The 14,944-nt window shown below is 40.5% G+C and overlaps 1 protein-coding gene across 2 annotated transcripts in view; it reads right to left on the bottom strand.

Annotated features, from left to right (window-relative positions):
* The window catches only part of UBE2E1 (ubiquitin conjugating enzyme E2 E1), a 58,358-nt gene that overhangs the window by 1,995 nt on the left and 41,419 nt on the right, over positions 1-14,944 (bottom strand). For both annotated transcript variants that reach the window (XM_036332750.1, XM_036332749.1), the window contains exon 4: positions 3,059-3,191. In XM_036332750.1, the coding sequence (XP_036188643.1) occupies positions 3,059-3,191 (133 nt within the window). The remainder of the gene's footprint in view (positions 1-3,058; positions 3,192-14,944) is intronic.

The raw sequence follows: 14,944 nt of genomic DNA, 5'->3' as shown, positions 1-14,944 counted from the left end.
CAATGAAGCTTTTTACTAAATTACCTTTTACAAACCAGTTTTTTAAAAAGGTGAATAACACTAACTACAGCTGGTAAGAGATAGGTTAAGAAACTATTTGAGATTAAAAAGTGTTAGCCCTAGCCGGTTTGGCTCAATGGATAGAGGGTTGGCCTGCGGACTGAAGGGTGCCAGGTTCGATTCTGGCCAGGGGCACATGCCCGGGTTGCGGGCTTGATCCCCAGCGGGGGGCATGCGGGAGGCAGCCAATCAATGATTCTCTCTTATCATTGATGTTTCTATCTCTCCCCCCCCTCCCTTCCTCTCTGAAATCAATAAAGAAATTTTTAAAAAAGTATTCATTGTACAATCTCAGGGACTATCAATTTCATTTAAAAATATTCATCAACAAAAAGCAAGGTCATTTAAACATTTCTTGAATTCATCTTTAGCAGTTGTAATGTTGTAATTAATTCATAACATTTCCAAGTTTGAATAGCTAATTGCTTGCTGACCTCTTGTGTTAGCTGGTAGTACTACAAGGCCTCAAAGTAAGCTTTAGAATCATAAAGGCAATTAAACAATGATCACATATCCAAAAAGCTGTAATAAAATTAGGACATATTTGCTTGCCTTTTCTGACCTTTACATCAGATTCTGTAGATATCCTGTACAGAATTCACTATAATGGTATCGCCACAGGTGAGGAGACAGACATAAGCCACATGATCTTGGGCTCTTTTGTTTGGTCTAATTTTTGTTTGTGTAATACCCTGGAATCATTCCAAAGCTGAAATAACCTATAACCTGACTACTTATTTTTTACTGACAGACATTCAGTCACTTCTTGCTAAGAGTCTACCCCATCCCCAAAAAGAGGTTTTCCTTCTGGCAGTCTGAATGAGAATCGCAGATTGGTGACTGTCACAGGAGGAAGATGGTTTGGGCAGTCCTCCTGTCCTGGATGAGAAAGCTAAAGCCTAGAGGGAATGGATTTTAGCACCACCAAAAGATGACAAGGAACAGAATCTGAGGCTTTGGTAGGATATTCTGATTCGTATTTACTCAGTGCACAGACATTTTGACACGATTTTTAACTGTTCAGAAATTTTGAGCATAAAATAGGGGATTAATTGCTATGTCACTATAAATACAGTAGTCCCCCCGTTATCAGTGGTTTTGCTTTCCATGACTCCAGTTACCTATTGCCAACGGCAGTCCAAAAATATTAAAGGGAGAATTCCGAAATAATTCATGCTCCATTCTTAGTAGCGTGATGAAATCTCACACCGTCTCGCTTGGGATGTGAAGCATCCCTTTGCCTAGCAAATCCTCGGTGTATACGTCACCGCCCATAGCCATCAGGTGGGTTTTTCAGATCAGCTGTCAAGGTATTGTAGTGCTTGTTCAAGTAACCCTTTTTTACTTGCTGCTATATTCACCTGACTTTTATTACAGTGTGTTATATTGTTCTTTTTAAAAAAATATTTTTATTGACTTCAGAGAGGAGGGAGAGAGAGATAGAAACATCAATGATGAAAGGGAATCATTGAAAGGTTGCCTTCTGCAATTCCCGCCCTGGGGATCGAGCCCGCAACCCATGCATGTGCCCTTGGCCGGAATTGAACCCAGAATGCTCTATCCACTGAGCCAAACTGGCGAGGGCTATATTGTTCTTTTATTAGTAGTAGTTCTTTATCTCTTACTATGTCTAATTTATAAATTTGTCATAGATATATATGTTTAGGGGAAAAAACAGTACAGTTGACCCTTGACTATAGGTTTGAACTGTGTGGGTCCACTTATATGTGGATTTCCCCCCATAAGTACTATAAATATATTTTCCTTTCCTTATGATTTTTTTTAATATATATATTTTTTACATATTTTATTGATTTTTTACAGAGAGGAAGGGAGAGAGATAGAGAGTTAGAAACATCGATGAGAGAGAAACATCGATCAGCTGCCTCCTGCACATTTCCTACTGGGGATGTGCCCGCAACCCAGTACATGCCCTTGACCGGAAGCGAACCTGGGACCTTTTCAGTCCACAGGCCGACGCTCTATCCACTGAGCCAAACCGGTTTCGGCAATATATATATATATATTTTTTATATTGATTTTTTACAGAGAGGAAGGGAGAGGGATAGAGGGTTAAAAACATTGATGAGAGAGAAACATTGATCAGCTGTCTCCTGCACACCTCCTACTGGGGATGTGCCAACAACCAAGGTACATGCCCTTGACTGGAATCGAACCTGGGACCTTTCAGTCCGTAGGCCGACGCTCTATCCACTGAGCAAAACCGGTTAGCCCTTATGATTTTCTTAACATTTTCTTTAGTTTATTGTAAGAATACATTATGTAATATATATAAAACATACAAAATATGTGTTAATTGACTGTTCATTGATAAAGGTTCCAGTCAGCAATATGATATTTGTAGTTAAGTTCTGAGAGAGTCAAAAGTAACACGTGAATTTTCAACTGCACAGGGGGTCAGAACAACCTCCTCGCTGCTCAAGGGTCACCTGTATATGTAGACTTAGTACCATTCGTGGTTACCTCCGTGTTGCTCAAGGGGGGAGGGGGGTCAACTGTAGCGGGACCAAACAAAGCCCTTATTCCTAGAAATGGTCTCTGCCAAGTGAGGCAAAGTCAACCCAAAAGGAGTATTTTGTTTGCATTCAAATGTACTTAGAGATTCATTAAGTCAGCAATTTTCAACTGGTGTGCCACAAGAACTTTTAAAACATGCAATACCTATTGATATTAGGGGCACTGACCTCTTTTTCCTTAGATTGTTAAATTAAAAAATAACAACAGCCAACACAATAGCCATTTGGTGTGAATGAATCAAAATTATATCTATCTTGTCAGATCGTCAACAATATATAATTATTGGTGTGCCGCAGAATTTTAATTAGTTGTGTGCCACAAGATGAAAGGAGTTGAAAATCATTGCATTAAGGTGTAATACACAAATCTATTTTTTGTGTAATTAAAAACAATTTTAAAAGCTTCAATAATCTCTCGTGGGAATATGTAAATTTTAGTACAAATCAGAGGAATCTCTTACCTTCGGCGGCTTGAAGGGGTATTCTGGTGTAAAAGTGATATCAAGGAAGAATACACCACCCTCATACACAGATCCTGGAGGCCCTAGGATGGTTGATCTCCATTCATAGATGTTATCGCCTTTGGGACCAGCACTGAAAAGAATATATCAAAAGATAAGTAGATGGAGGCACTTCCCAATTTTCCCAGTGTATTAAGAAAGGAAAAAGATCCCCTCTCCTCTCCCTTTTTGTTTAAAGTGTGTAATCTCTCCACAAAACAGATGTACCTTTCAGATACAATCTGATGCAGGACTGCACCAAGCCCACCAGCCTTAGACCAAGTAAGTTGAGTAATAAACAAATGTTAAGCCCATTCTTAGCTTACTTAGCTGTGAATAAGCAGGAAACCTCAATTGTCAAGACCTCCCAACACATAAGAAAATGTAAACAATACTCCAAAAAAAGAGAAACACCTCTAAGCACAAAGAATTACAATAAATTAGTGACAAATTACAGCAGGTTGTTGCTCATAGCACATCATTTCTGACCCACTGATGGGGGTTCTTCCTTGCTCTTGCATCTCCATAATCTCACCCTAGGAGGAGTACAATAGTCTGCAGTACTTTTTACAATGTGAACCATATTGGGAGGGAGAAGGAAAACGATGACAAGTATCTAATTATAAGTTATTCAATTTTCATTTCAGTATATATTAAATTCCATAATCGGGTTCTCTAAATATTCTAGTTGGGACATTAATCTACCCGTTACCTGTTAAATCAGTGTAATTCACACTTAGTTATACCATCATTTGGCCACACTACCCTTCCAAGGCACTGTGTTGGCTCAAAGTGCTCTGTATTCAGAAGTACATCAATACAAATATTTTCCTTCCAACTCCAAGACCTATGAAAAGCTTAATAATCCACCCAAACAAGTTAAGTGTAGTGCTCTGATACTGAGAGAAGAGTTTGGGAAATGGTCTTAGTTATTAGTAAAATACCTTCTCACAGCACAGTGGTAACACAGGTAGTGATATACAGTGGTTAACTTATACATTTTCATCTCAGATTTCTCAACCCTAACTAGAGTAACAGCTGCTTTAAGGATAATGATCTATATCAGCCAAACTAAATGGTCTTTACTTGGAGAGACTTATATACCAGTCAATACATAGAATAATTTCTAAAAAAGCAGGCAAACTTGCTGTTTTAAATAAATGTCTAGTATTAATTGGATTCATTCACTCAAACACTTAACTGAATGACCATGTATTAGGCAGAGCGTTAAATGTTAGGGGTTTCAATAATGAACAAGACAAAAATGCCTTGTCTTCAAGATGCCCCTTATATCTAAGTGGTTAGACATAAGGTCCAATTCCTTCATTTAGAAGAAAGATGAGATGAAGAGGGAAGGGAGAGAGAAGACAAAAAACACCTGTCTACCTGTGGCCCTATACCAGTGATGGCAAACCTTTTGAGCTCGGCGTGTCAGCATTTTGAAAAACCCTAACTTAACTCTGGTGCCGTGTCACATATAGAAACTTTTTGATATTTGCAACCATAGTAAAACAAAGACTTATCTTTTTGATATTTATTTTATATATTTAAATGCCATTTAACAAAAAATATCAACCAAAAAAATGAGTTCATGTGTCAGAGGTGTCATAGGTTCGCCATCACTGCCCTATAACTATACTTTCCTCAAACCACCATTGATTTTTTTTCACTGAGAAGTGAACTAAATAGATGAAGACAATACTAACAGATTTTGCAGATATAAAGATGAACTGTCCTCTTTGGTCTAGTTCATGATTATCTAAGACTTAAAGGTAAAAGGCTACTTACTCTAAGCCCCCCTACCCTTTTTTGAGGAACCAATGCCATCTAAAACCCAGTACCGGCAGGTAGCATTCCAAGCTGCTACCTAAAACTCTTGCGTCAAAATCATATACTTTTCCTCAGTCAGCTTGGTGATACTAAGAGACCCAGAAAAAACTCAAGTAAAGTCAGTCTAACCCTAGACTTGGTCCAATTTTGCTGGCCCTTTAGTGTACGAAAAAAAAAGACAAAACAACGAAGGTGGTGTAACAGTGTGCCACTGTAAGCAGGTTTTATGGACTGTACAGAAGATTGGTGGTTTCCAACTTCACTGTTCATCGGAATAATCTATGGGACGCCCTAGCTGGTTTGGCCCAGTGGATACAGCGTCGGCCTACGGACTGAAGGGTCCTGGGGTTGATTCCGGTCCAGGGCATGTTCCTTGGTTGCAGGCTTGATCCCTAGTAGGGGGCATCCAGGATGCAGCCAATCAATGATTCTCTCTCATCACTGATGTTTCTCTCTCTCCCTCTCCCTTCCTCTCTGAAATCAATAAAAATATTTTTTAAAAATTATCTATGGGACTTTAAAAATTAAGTTTCGAATATCCAGAGGGGACACAAGAATCCATATATTTATAAAGCTCCCCTGGTGGTCTTTAAGCAGGTGGTTTGCATTTGGGAACCACTGGCACAGGTTACGGGATATAGGACCAATTTAGAATATGACCTTTAACACTGTACAGCTCATCACCCATAACTAGAAATCCAAATCAAGATTGCCACTTGTTTGTAATTAGCTTTCACTTTGGGTGTAAACTTTTCTGAAAGTTTGGAAAAAAGTATGGTGAAAGGGAGTTCAAGAATCAAAAACACAACATGAACATAGCTATGTAATAACAACAAAGAAAAACTGTGCCACACTTCTGGTTAAAGTAAAAAATGGAGAAGAAAGGTGGGTTATCAGAAAAATAACACCAAGTGAAATAATACCAACTGCAGTTGAAGTCATAGAGCACGAACCAGGAGTCCTGGAGGAGTCAGGGGGCGGGTCTGTACTGTGTGGGTTCAACCAGGGGCTTGGGGATTACTGCGAAGGGTCTGAGAGGCCACTGGGAACACCATTGTGTCCTATAAACACTTGAGGCGCTAATGCTGTTAGGAGAGGAATTCATGTAGCTTTTTATCATATGCATCTTCTTAACCAGAGAATGAAGTAAAAATTATGATATCCTGGCCTGCAAAACTTTTACTTTTTGCTTCTTTCAAGTTCTCACTGGAAAAGTTAGGATCTATAGACCCATTTGACGGGGGATGATGGCAAAAGTTTACAACTCCCGGAAGGCCACTATCAAGCACAGGGAACAAGAGAATCTTATGTGAGCCTGTTCAGGGAAAGGTCTGGTCAAGCACCCCACCCATTTCTCTATGATTAACCAGGTTCCCTCAGGTCGGCGTATGTTTTACCAGCCTTCTGTCCCCTTCCTGTAACAGAAGATACTTTGGGTTCCATAAGAAGTAGGACTTCAATTTCAAAAGCTGGTCGAAGTATACTTTAGAACAGTGGTTCTCAACCTTCCTAACGCCGCGACCCTTTAATACAGTTCCTCATGTTGTGGTGACCCCCAACCATAAAATTATTTTCGTTGCTACTTCATAACTGTAATTTTGCTACTGTTATGACCCGTGTTTGAAGATGTTCAAAAGAATTTCCTTGGCCCAAAAATGTCAGAACGACTAGTAATGTTGAGAATTCTGCCTTAAAGGGAATTTGCTCAAGGGTAAGCTAGTAAAGGGGAAAGCTTCAGTTTTGAATCCCTGTTTTCAGATTCCAGTGCCTATCCTCTTATCTTTGTTTTACTGCTCTGTGCCTGGTACAGAAAAAAAAAAAAATTCACTATAGTTATTTTTAAAAGTTAGGCTGGCATATACACTAAATTCCTACAGACCACTGCTCCTCAAACCGTGATCCCTGGCCAAAGCCACATCAGCCTCCTCTGGGAATTTGTTAGAAATGCAGGCTCTCAGGCTCCACCCCAGACTTAGGCATCAGAATTTGCAAGGTCCCCAAATGATCCCTATGCACATTGAAGTTTGAGAACTCAGCTATAGATGACATTAAGTGATAATAACTAACTTTTCCTAATCTTCTAGATTTAAATTATCGTATGTATTATCTAGCTCTCTCCTTCACTGTTTATAATTCTTTGCAGTAAGAAAAGTATCAATCCTGGTAATGCTGTAGGAAGAGAGCCACAATCAGATCTATATTCCCTATAACAAACATACTACTCAAAATCCATTCTTAATTTACTCTACTTTTGCTAAGAAATTCCGAGAGAATGATAAAATAGGAATGAAGCAGTCTACCAAAGGGAATCCCCATCTCCCACAGGGTCTCCCAACAGACATGCTCTCTAGGAAATGCAAGCTGCCTTCTCCATGAGGTCTACTTAGCACACCCAGAGGAATTTCATGAAAAAGAAAACAAAGAATTTCTTGTCCTCAGCACCCCTTCATACAATGGTAGCCATTAGTCACCTAGAAGTGAGTGGCAGGAGGAAATGCCTGAATTTGAAAAATCAGAAAACCTCACTGAGGTAACTAATCAGGCTAGTGGCAGGGAGAGTGCTACGAACAAGTGGAGCAATCACTGCCATAGCCCAATAACTAAGTAAGAGTACCTCCTCAGACAAGGGGGTACTTCTAGGGAGTACCCGTCACGTTACTGTCCCTTGGGAAGACCTTTTAGACAAGGGCCAACCTAAAGGACTCCCAGAGAAGCTGGTGCCCACTATGAATTCCCCATCAGCAGTACCCAGTGTGTCTAGGCAGCTATGCTGGAACAGGGTGGGCCCAAATGGGAGGGAAACTCACTCAGAAACTTAAGGCCTAAAACATGACCATGCCCACCAAGAATGGCCTTCCCACAAAGCGCATCCAAAATCCTGGTTTCCTAACACTGAGGAAATGGTGTCTTCCTCCAGCAGAAAGCAGATGCACCTTCAAAGGGATTTGCTTTATCTCTTCATGAAGCACAAGGTTGATTGGAGGCCTGTGGAAATTGTAGAGCTTTTGTGGAATTTGTTCCAAACCAGAAAGAACCTGTTTATCTGTAGATGTTTACCCAGAATGCTACAGCCATGTGGACACACAATCTCTGTGACATCAGATCTTAAGTTTCTAAACGGCGGGAATTCCCCACACAACAGTAACTAACAGTGTTTCTATGAGCTGTTCAAAACATGCACCACTTACTGTTCAGCATCACAGGACAATGTTTTCAAATTCGGTAATAACAAACACCACAAAAAGCTCTTACCGCTAGCCATTCAATTGCAGTTTTACCTCAGGTGCTGCTGTTTTAGAAAAAAAAGCAGTAACCCACCACTACTGGAAATTTACACACTAGAGACCAATACAGAGTAAGGGCACAGTTTTAAAAAGAAAACTATTTTCAAGATAATCTGAAGAAGACTAGGGATGGTAAAGGAAGACCTAAAAAACCGCGAACATTAGGGGGCCTTATTCTCAACTAGGGTTGGCTGAGTATGAATATCTAATAAGCTGAGAAGCATGAGAAACATCATTTCCAAAATTCTTTCACAAACTTTGACTTAAAATAGCATTATCCCCATTTTAAACATGGAGAAACAGATGCAGCAGGTTAAGTGATGTGTTTGCACAAGGTGCTGAAGCTAGGAAGTCACACACAGTTCTGGCCAATGCAATCAGGCTTTCTACAGTGATGTTCTCTCCACCACATCCATGGAGCTGCCAATAAAGTTCTCTGCCTCTGGACTCACACCCACTTTGTTTAATCACATTAACTACTATGGCTTTCCTTATTGTTTCATTTCTCTTCCACATTTGGGTGGAAGCTGGAATTAAACAAGAAAATAAAATCTTGTGATCTAATAGGTATCAAAATTTCTAAAACAAAAATTGATTCACTTTATTTGTAGAAATGCATTAGCTGAAAACAAAAACATATCACACAGAGTACTCAGTGTGGAGGAGAGGGGATTTCAGTAATAATGTGACAACTACCAAAATGATGAGAATTCCCTGCTTAATGAAAACCAAAGATGGATCCATGGCATTTCTTTACACCAATAGTGAACTTACAGAAAGTGAAACTACAGAAGCAATCCCATTTACCATTGCACCAAAAAAATTAAAATACCTAGGAATAAACTTAACTAAGGAGGTAAAAGACTTATATGCTGAAAACTACAGGACACTGAAAAAAGAGATAGAGGAAGACATAAACAGATGGAAGAATATACCGTGTTCATGGATTGGTAGAATCAACATCATCAAAATGTCCATACTACCCAAAGCAATTTATAGATTCAATGCAATCCCCATTAAATTACCAACAGCATATTTCACAGATCTAGAACGAACGTTCCAAAAATTCATCTGGAATAAAAAAAGACCCCGAATAGCTGCAGCAATCCTGAGAAAGAACAAAGTAGGTGGGATCTCAATACCAGATATCAAACTGTATTACAAAGCCACTGTTCTTAAAACAGCTTGGTACTGGCACAAGAACAGACATATAGATCAATGGAATAGAATAGAGACCCCAGAAATCAACCCAAACCACTATGCCCAATTAATATTCGACAAAGGAGGCAAGAGCATACAATGGAGTCAAGACAGTCTTTTCAATAAATGGTGTTGGGAAAATTGGACAGATACATGCAAAAGGATGAAACTAGATCACCAACTCACACCATACACAAAAATAAACTCAAAATGGATAAAACACTTAAACGTAAGACGGGAAACCATAAAAATACTAGAGGAATCCACAGGCAGCGAAATCGCAAACATATGCCGAAGAAATTTCTTCTCTGATAATGCTCCTAGGGCAATGGAAAGTAAAGAGAAAATAAACAAATGGGACTACATCAAAATAAAAAGCTTTTGCACAGCAAAGGAAACCATCAACAAAACAACAAGAAGACCCACTACATGGGAGAACATATTTGCCAATGATACCACCGATAAGGGTTTAATTTCCAACATTTACAGGGATCTCATGAAACTTAACAAAAGGAAGATAAACAATCCAATAAAAAAATGGGCAACGGACCTAAATAGACACTTTTCGAAAGAGGACATACAGAAGGCCGAAAGACATATGAAAACCTGCTCAAAGTCACTAATTATACGAGAGATGCAAATCAAAACGACAATGCGTTATCATCTCACACCTGTCAGAATGGCTATCATCAACAAATCAACAAACAACAAGTGTTGGAGAGGATGTGGAGAAAAAGGAACCCTTCTGCACTGCTGGTGGGAATGCAGACTGGTGCAGCCACTGTGGAGAACCGTATGGAGCTACCTCAGAAGACTAAAAATGGAACTCCCATTTGACCCAGTGATCCCACTACTAGGAATATATCCCAAGAAACCAGAAACGCCAATCAGAAAGGATATATGCACCCCTATGTTCATAGCAGCACAATTCACCATAGCTAAGATTTGGAAACAGCCTAAGTGCCCATCAGCAGATGAGTGGATTAGAAAACTGTGGTACATATACACAATGGAATACTATGCTGCGGTAAAAAAAAAGGAACTCTTGCCTTTTGCAACAGCATGGATGGAACTGGAGAGCATTATGCTAAGTGAAATAAGCCAGTCAGAGAAAGATAAATACCACATGATCTCACTCATTTGTGGATTATAGAGAACAACATAGACTGATGAAAAGGGACAGACTCAAAGACTGAGAAACAGCAATCAGGTTATCAATCCCCAGAAGGAAAGTAGGGGAGGGCGGGGGTAAGGGGAAGAGATCAACCGAAGGACTTGTATACATGTATATAGGCCATACCAATGGACATGGACAGCAGGGGGATGGTAGCATGAGTGTGTGTGTGGGGGAGGTTGGGGGTTAATGGGGGGGATGAGGACACATTTGTAATACCTTAACTAATAATAAAAAAAACAAACAAAAAAAAACAAAACAAAAAAACAAAACAAAAAAAACCCACAAAAACGAAAACCAAAGATGGTTTGTGGAAACAACCATCAGTTTGATTAAATAATCCAAATATTATGCTCCTAAATTTCAAAAAGAACAAAAAATAAACAGTTCTTTTGTTGAGGGGGGGGAAAGCTAAAACAACAACAACAAACCAGGTATAAAAGATGACACCGACTTCCCCAGCTCGGAAATTAATTTGGTCCCAGACATAAGCCAGGAATTCAGATCCACTCCACTCCATTCTAGTTCACAGGGCACTGGGAGGTCCAGCAATCACTGGAATGACCTGTGCTGAAATGGAGGTCAACCCCTGCCTGAGGATACAATCACCCACTGCTCAATGCTCTGTAAAGCCCAGGCCTCTACATTCTCTTTGTTCCCTCCCTCTCCATTGGGATCTACAACTTAGAACCACCAGGAAATCACAGGGTCAGGAGGTGAGGAGAGCTATTTACTGCACTTGGGAGAGAGTCACTGGCTTCTTTCCTGGCCCCAGCTGGCCAGGAGAGAAAAGGGAAGGCTGCTTATGTTTGCAAAGGGCTGAGAGACTGAATCAGTGAGGCTATGGCTGTATGGCAAACACAGGGCAGGGCTTGGAGGGTAGGATCTGCCTTCTTTCCCACGGCTAAATCTCATCGGTAAATCTCAGTCCTGCTGTCTAGCTGAGCAGCAGGCAACAGCAGTAAGCAGGTACACAGGATTTTCACCAGTGGCCATTGGCCAGCCACCATTCCGGCTTGCAAATTAACACATGCAGTGCATAAGCTACCTCATGTTAGTATCATCTGCTTCCTAAAATGACTCTGAATGTCATTTAATATTAAATACTACAGGGAGTACAAACCATCATTCCCCAAACAGAAGAGAGTCCTGTATAACAAAAATGTCAGCTAGTATTTCCAATTCCATTTGAAATATACTCTCAGAAAACTGCTAAGGTGATGCCTGTTCAGTATAGGTTCTATAGAAAGGGCCAAGAAAGAGATACGAACAGTTTTGGGGGAGAAGGGGAGTAAGAGATCAACCAAAAGACTTGTATGCATGCATATAACATAACACATGGACACAGACAGTAGAGGGGTGAGGGCATGTGCTGGGGGGTGAGAGTGGTAGGAGAAGTCAATGGGGGAAAAAGGGAGACATATGTAATACTTTAAACAATAAATAATTTAATTTTTTTTTTTTTTAAAAAAGAAAAAGTTCTGATTAAGAGAGGAGGAGGCAGTTGCTCCAAGCTTAAATTGAGGAGTTTGGTTTAGAGGTACTAAGAGCCCACATACATGCCTGGAAAATAAGAATAAAGAATACAAGGATATAAAAAATACGTGGGAAAATTTTAAGCTCTTATTTATTTATTTTTTTAAAATATATTTTATTGAGTTTTTACAGAGAGGAAAGGAGAGAGATAGAGAGTTAGAAACATCGATGAGAGAGAAACATCGACCAGCTTCCTCCTGCACACTCCCCACTGGGGATGTGGCCGCAACCAAGGTACATGCCCTTGACCGGAATCGAACCCGGGACCTTTCAGTCCGCAGGCCGACGCTCTATCCACTGAGCCAAACTGGTTTCGGTTTATTTTTTTCTTTCTTAGAAGAAAGCCAACATCAATCCCAGGTAGACTACATAACCCCCTAAACAATTCTGGAACTTGTGGCACGTGGAGAAGTTGAGAGTGAGGCAGAGAAAGGTTCTAAGGATTGGTTAAGCGTATATAAGCAGCAGTCAGACCTCCTGTGATAGGCAGAATTTTAACATGAGCAGCACGATCTCTTCCTCCTCACACTCTGTCTCATCTCAACATGAGTGTGGGCAGAAGCTGTAAATTGCTTCTTACCAACAGACTAAGACAACATTGGTGGGCTGCCACTCACTCGATGGTTTCTACAAAAGGTTATGTCATATGAGTCTTAGCTGTCTGGAAAGAAAGACTGCTCTGCTGGCCTAGAAGGAGCAAGCCTCTATGATGTAATCTGCTATGACGTAAACTGCAGGTGGCCTCCAGGAGCTGCTGGCTCCAGTCCTACAGCTGCAGGGAACTGAACTCACAACTATGTGAGCTTGGACGAGAACCCTGAGTGACAGATGAGCACACAGGCCAGCTGATTCCTTGCCCACAGCTTCGAGAGACCCTGAGCAGAGGACCCAGCTACGCTATGCCCCACCTCCTGTAGGTACTAAATATGTGTATTGTTTTTGAGCTGCTCAAGTTGTGGTAATTTACAAAGCAATAGAAATCCTGCCAGATGGAGGTTTATATTCTGGAAAGGGTAAAGCTGAGGGTCTCTGAACCAGGGGACATTAATATGGATGAGGGCAGAGGGGCTGTACTGAAAATGTGTATGCATGCCGGGCGATCAGACCCGTTTTCTCCCTCGGCTCCCAGAGCACAGCCTGGCCTTCACCCTCTGCACAGTTTCCTTTGGGGAGTATGAACAGCCCAGAGGAAAGACATTAAAGGCTCCCTAACTAACAGATAACCAGGAACATGGTTCCTCTCTAACATGGCAAACAACGATCAAAACAAACTAGAAGATGGCCAATTAGAGAAAACAAACATTAAAGAAAATGTCAAAATAAACTTATACCCAGAGAGACAATATACTGCATCGATGAAACAAGAATACGACTAAAACAAAACATTGAGAAAGGCACAAACTTCCAGTTATAATTAAGTTTTGGGAATGTGATGTACAGCATGTTGGCTATAATTAATACTGTATTGTATATGTGATTGTTACTAAGCTAGTAGATCTTAATAGTTCTTATCACAGGAAAAAAATTGTAACTGTGCAAAGTGATGGATGTAAACTACACTTGTTGTGGTCATTATGTTGTACACCTTAAACTAATAAAATGGTGTATGTCAATTGTGTGTCTCAATACAATGAGGGAAGGAGCTTTTGGAAATTAAAAATGAAAGCAAACATAAATCTTTTTCCAGCATTCAATGAAGGGTAAAAACCGAAATCTATCAAATTAGAAATAGACAAGTAAAAAGCAGGAGAGAAAAATACACAAAAATTAAAGGGCCATAAGAAGGTCCAAGATTTGAACAGTAATAATCCAGAAGGTGTAAATAGGAGGTTAAAAAGTAATTTCAGAAAACTTCCCAGGACATGGATTTTTTTAAAGGTAATGTACAAGGAACCAACGAGCTTGGCTTTGGATTTCAACAAACTGGGAGTGAACTGGCACCAGAGCAATGTCTTCATAATAATGTTCAACACAAATTCCATACCCACACAAATAAAATCAAGTACGAGGGAAGAATAGAGATCTTTTCAGACATTTGAGGTCCCTAGAGAAGATTAGAGAATAGAAAGATTCTCCAAAAAGACCGTGTAGAGAGAGTCTGTCCACACTGCAGCAGGTCAGGCTCCAGGAGAGATTTCGTCAAAAAATATGAAATTCATATACAATGCCCAGTGCATTTGGATGTCTTTTGAGGAGGTTTAGGCAACCGTGAAAGCATTTGAAGTTGAATTAGTGATAAGTATGAAAAACCATGGGGTAGGGAGGGAGACAGACAGCAGGGAGAAAGGAAGAAAAGGAGAGAAAAAAAATAAGTTATGCAGGAAGTGATCACAGTTGGCCACTGTGGTACCATATACAGCTGTGAATAATGTTCACATAATGTAAACAATGATGTAACAGTAACATATATAGTATGGGTGAAGGTACCTGAGAAGGGGGGTGGTGGGAGGATAACTAATTCTTCACCATTCATTGTTCGCAAAAATGGAAGCAGCAAGTAATCCTATACAATAAAAGCCTAATATGCTAAGTATCCGGTTGTCCGTTCAACCAATCAAAACATGATATGCTAATGATATGCTAAAGCTGCTCAACCGCTCGCTATGATGTGCACTGACCACCAAGGGGCAGACAGTTGACTGGTTGACCAGTTGCTATGATGTGCACTGACCACCAGGGGCTCTGCCTGGTAGGTTAGCTTGCTGCTGGGGCCCAGCCAATCGGGACTGAGCGAGACGGGCCGAACACACCCCGCAGCCCTCCTGCAGCCCTTCCCCCTCCCCGCCCCTGATGGGCCCCCATCGGGGTGGGTGGCCGGACCTC

The sequence above is a fragment of the Myotis myotis genome, unplaced genomic scaffold, assembly GCF_014108235.1.
Source record: "Myotis myotis isolate mMyoMyo1 unplaced genomic scaffold, mMyoMyo1.p scaffold_m19_p_13, whole genome shotgun sequence".
NCBI lineage: Eukaryota > Metazoa > Chordata > Mammalia > Chiroptera > Vespertilionidae > Myotis > Myotis myotis.
The sequence above is the reverse complement of the archived record's forward strand: the minus strand, read 5'-3'. Positions and strand labels throughout refer to the sequence as shown.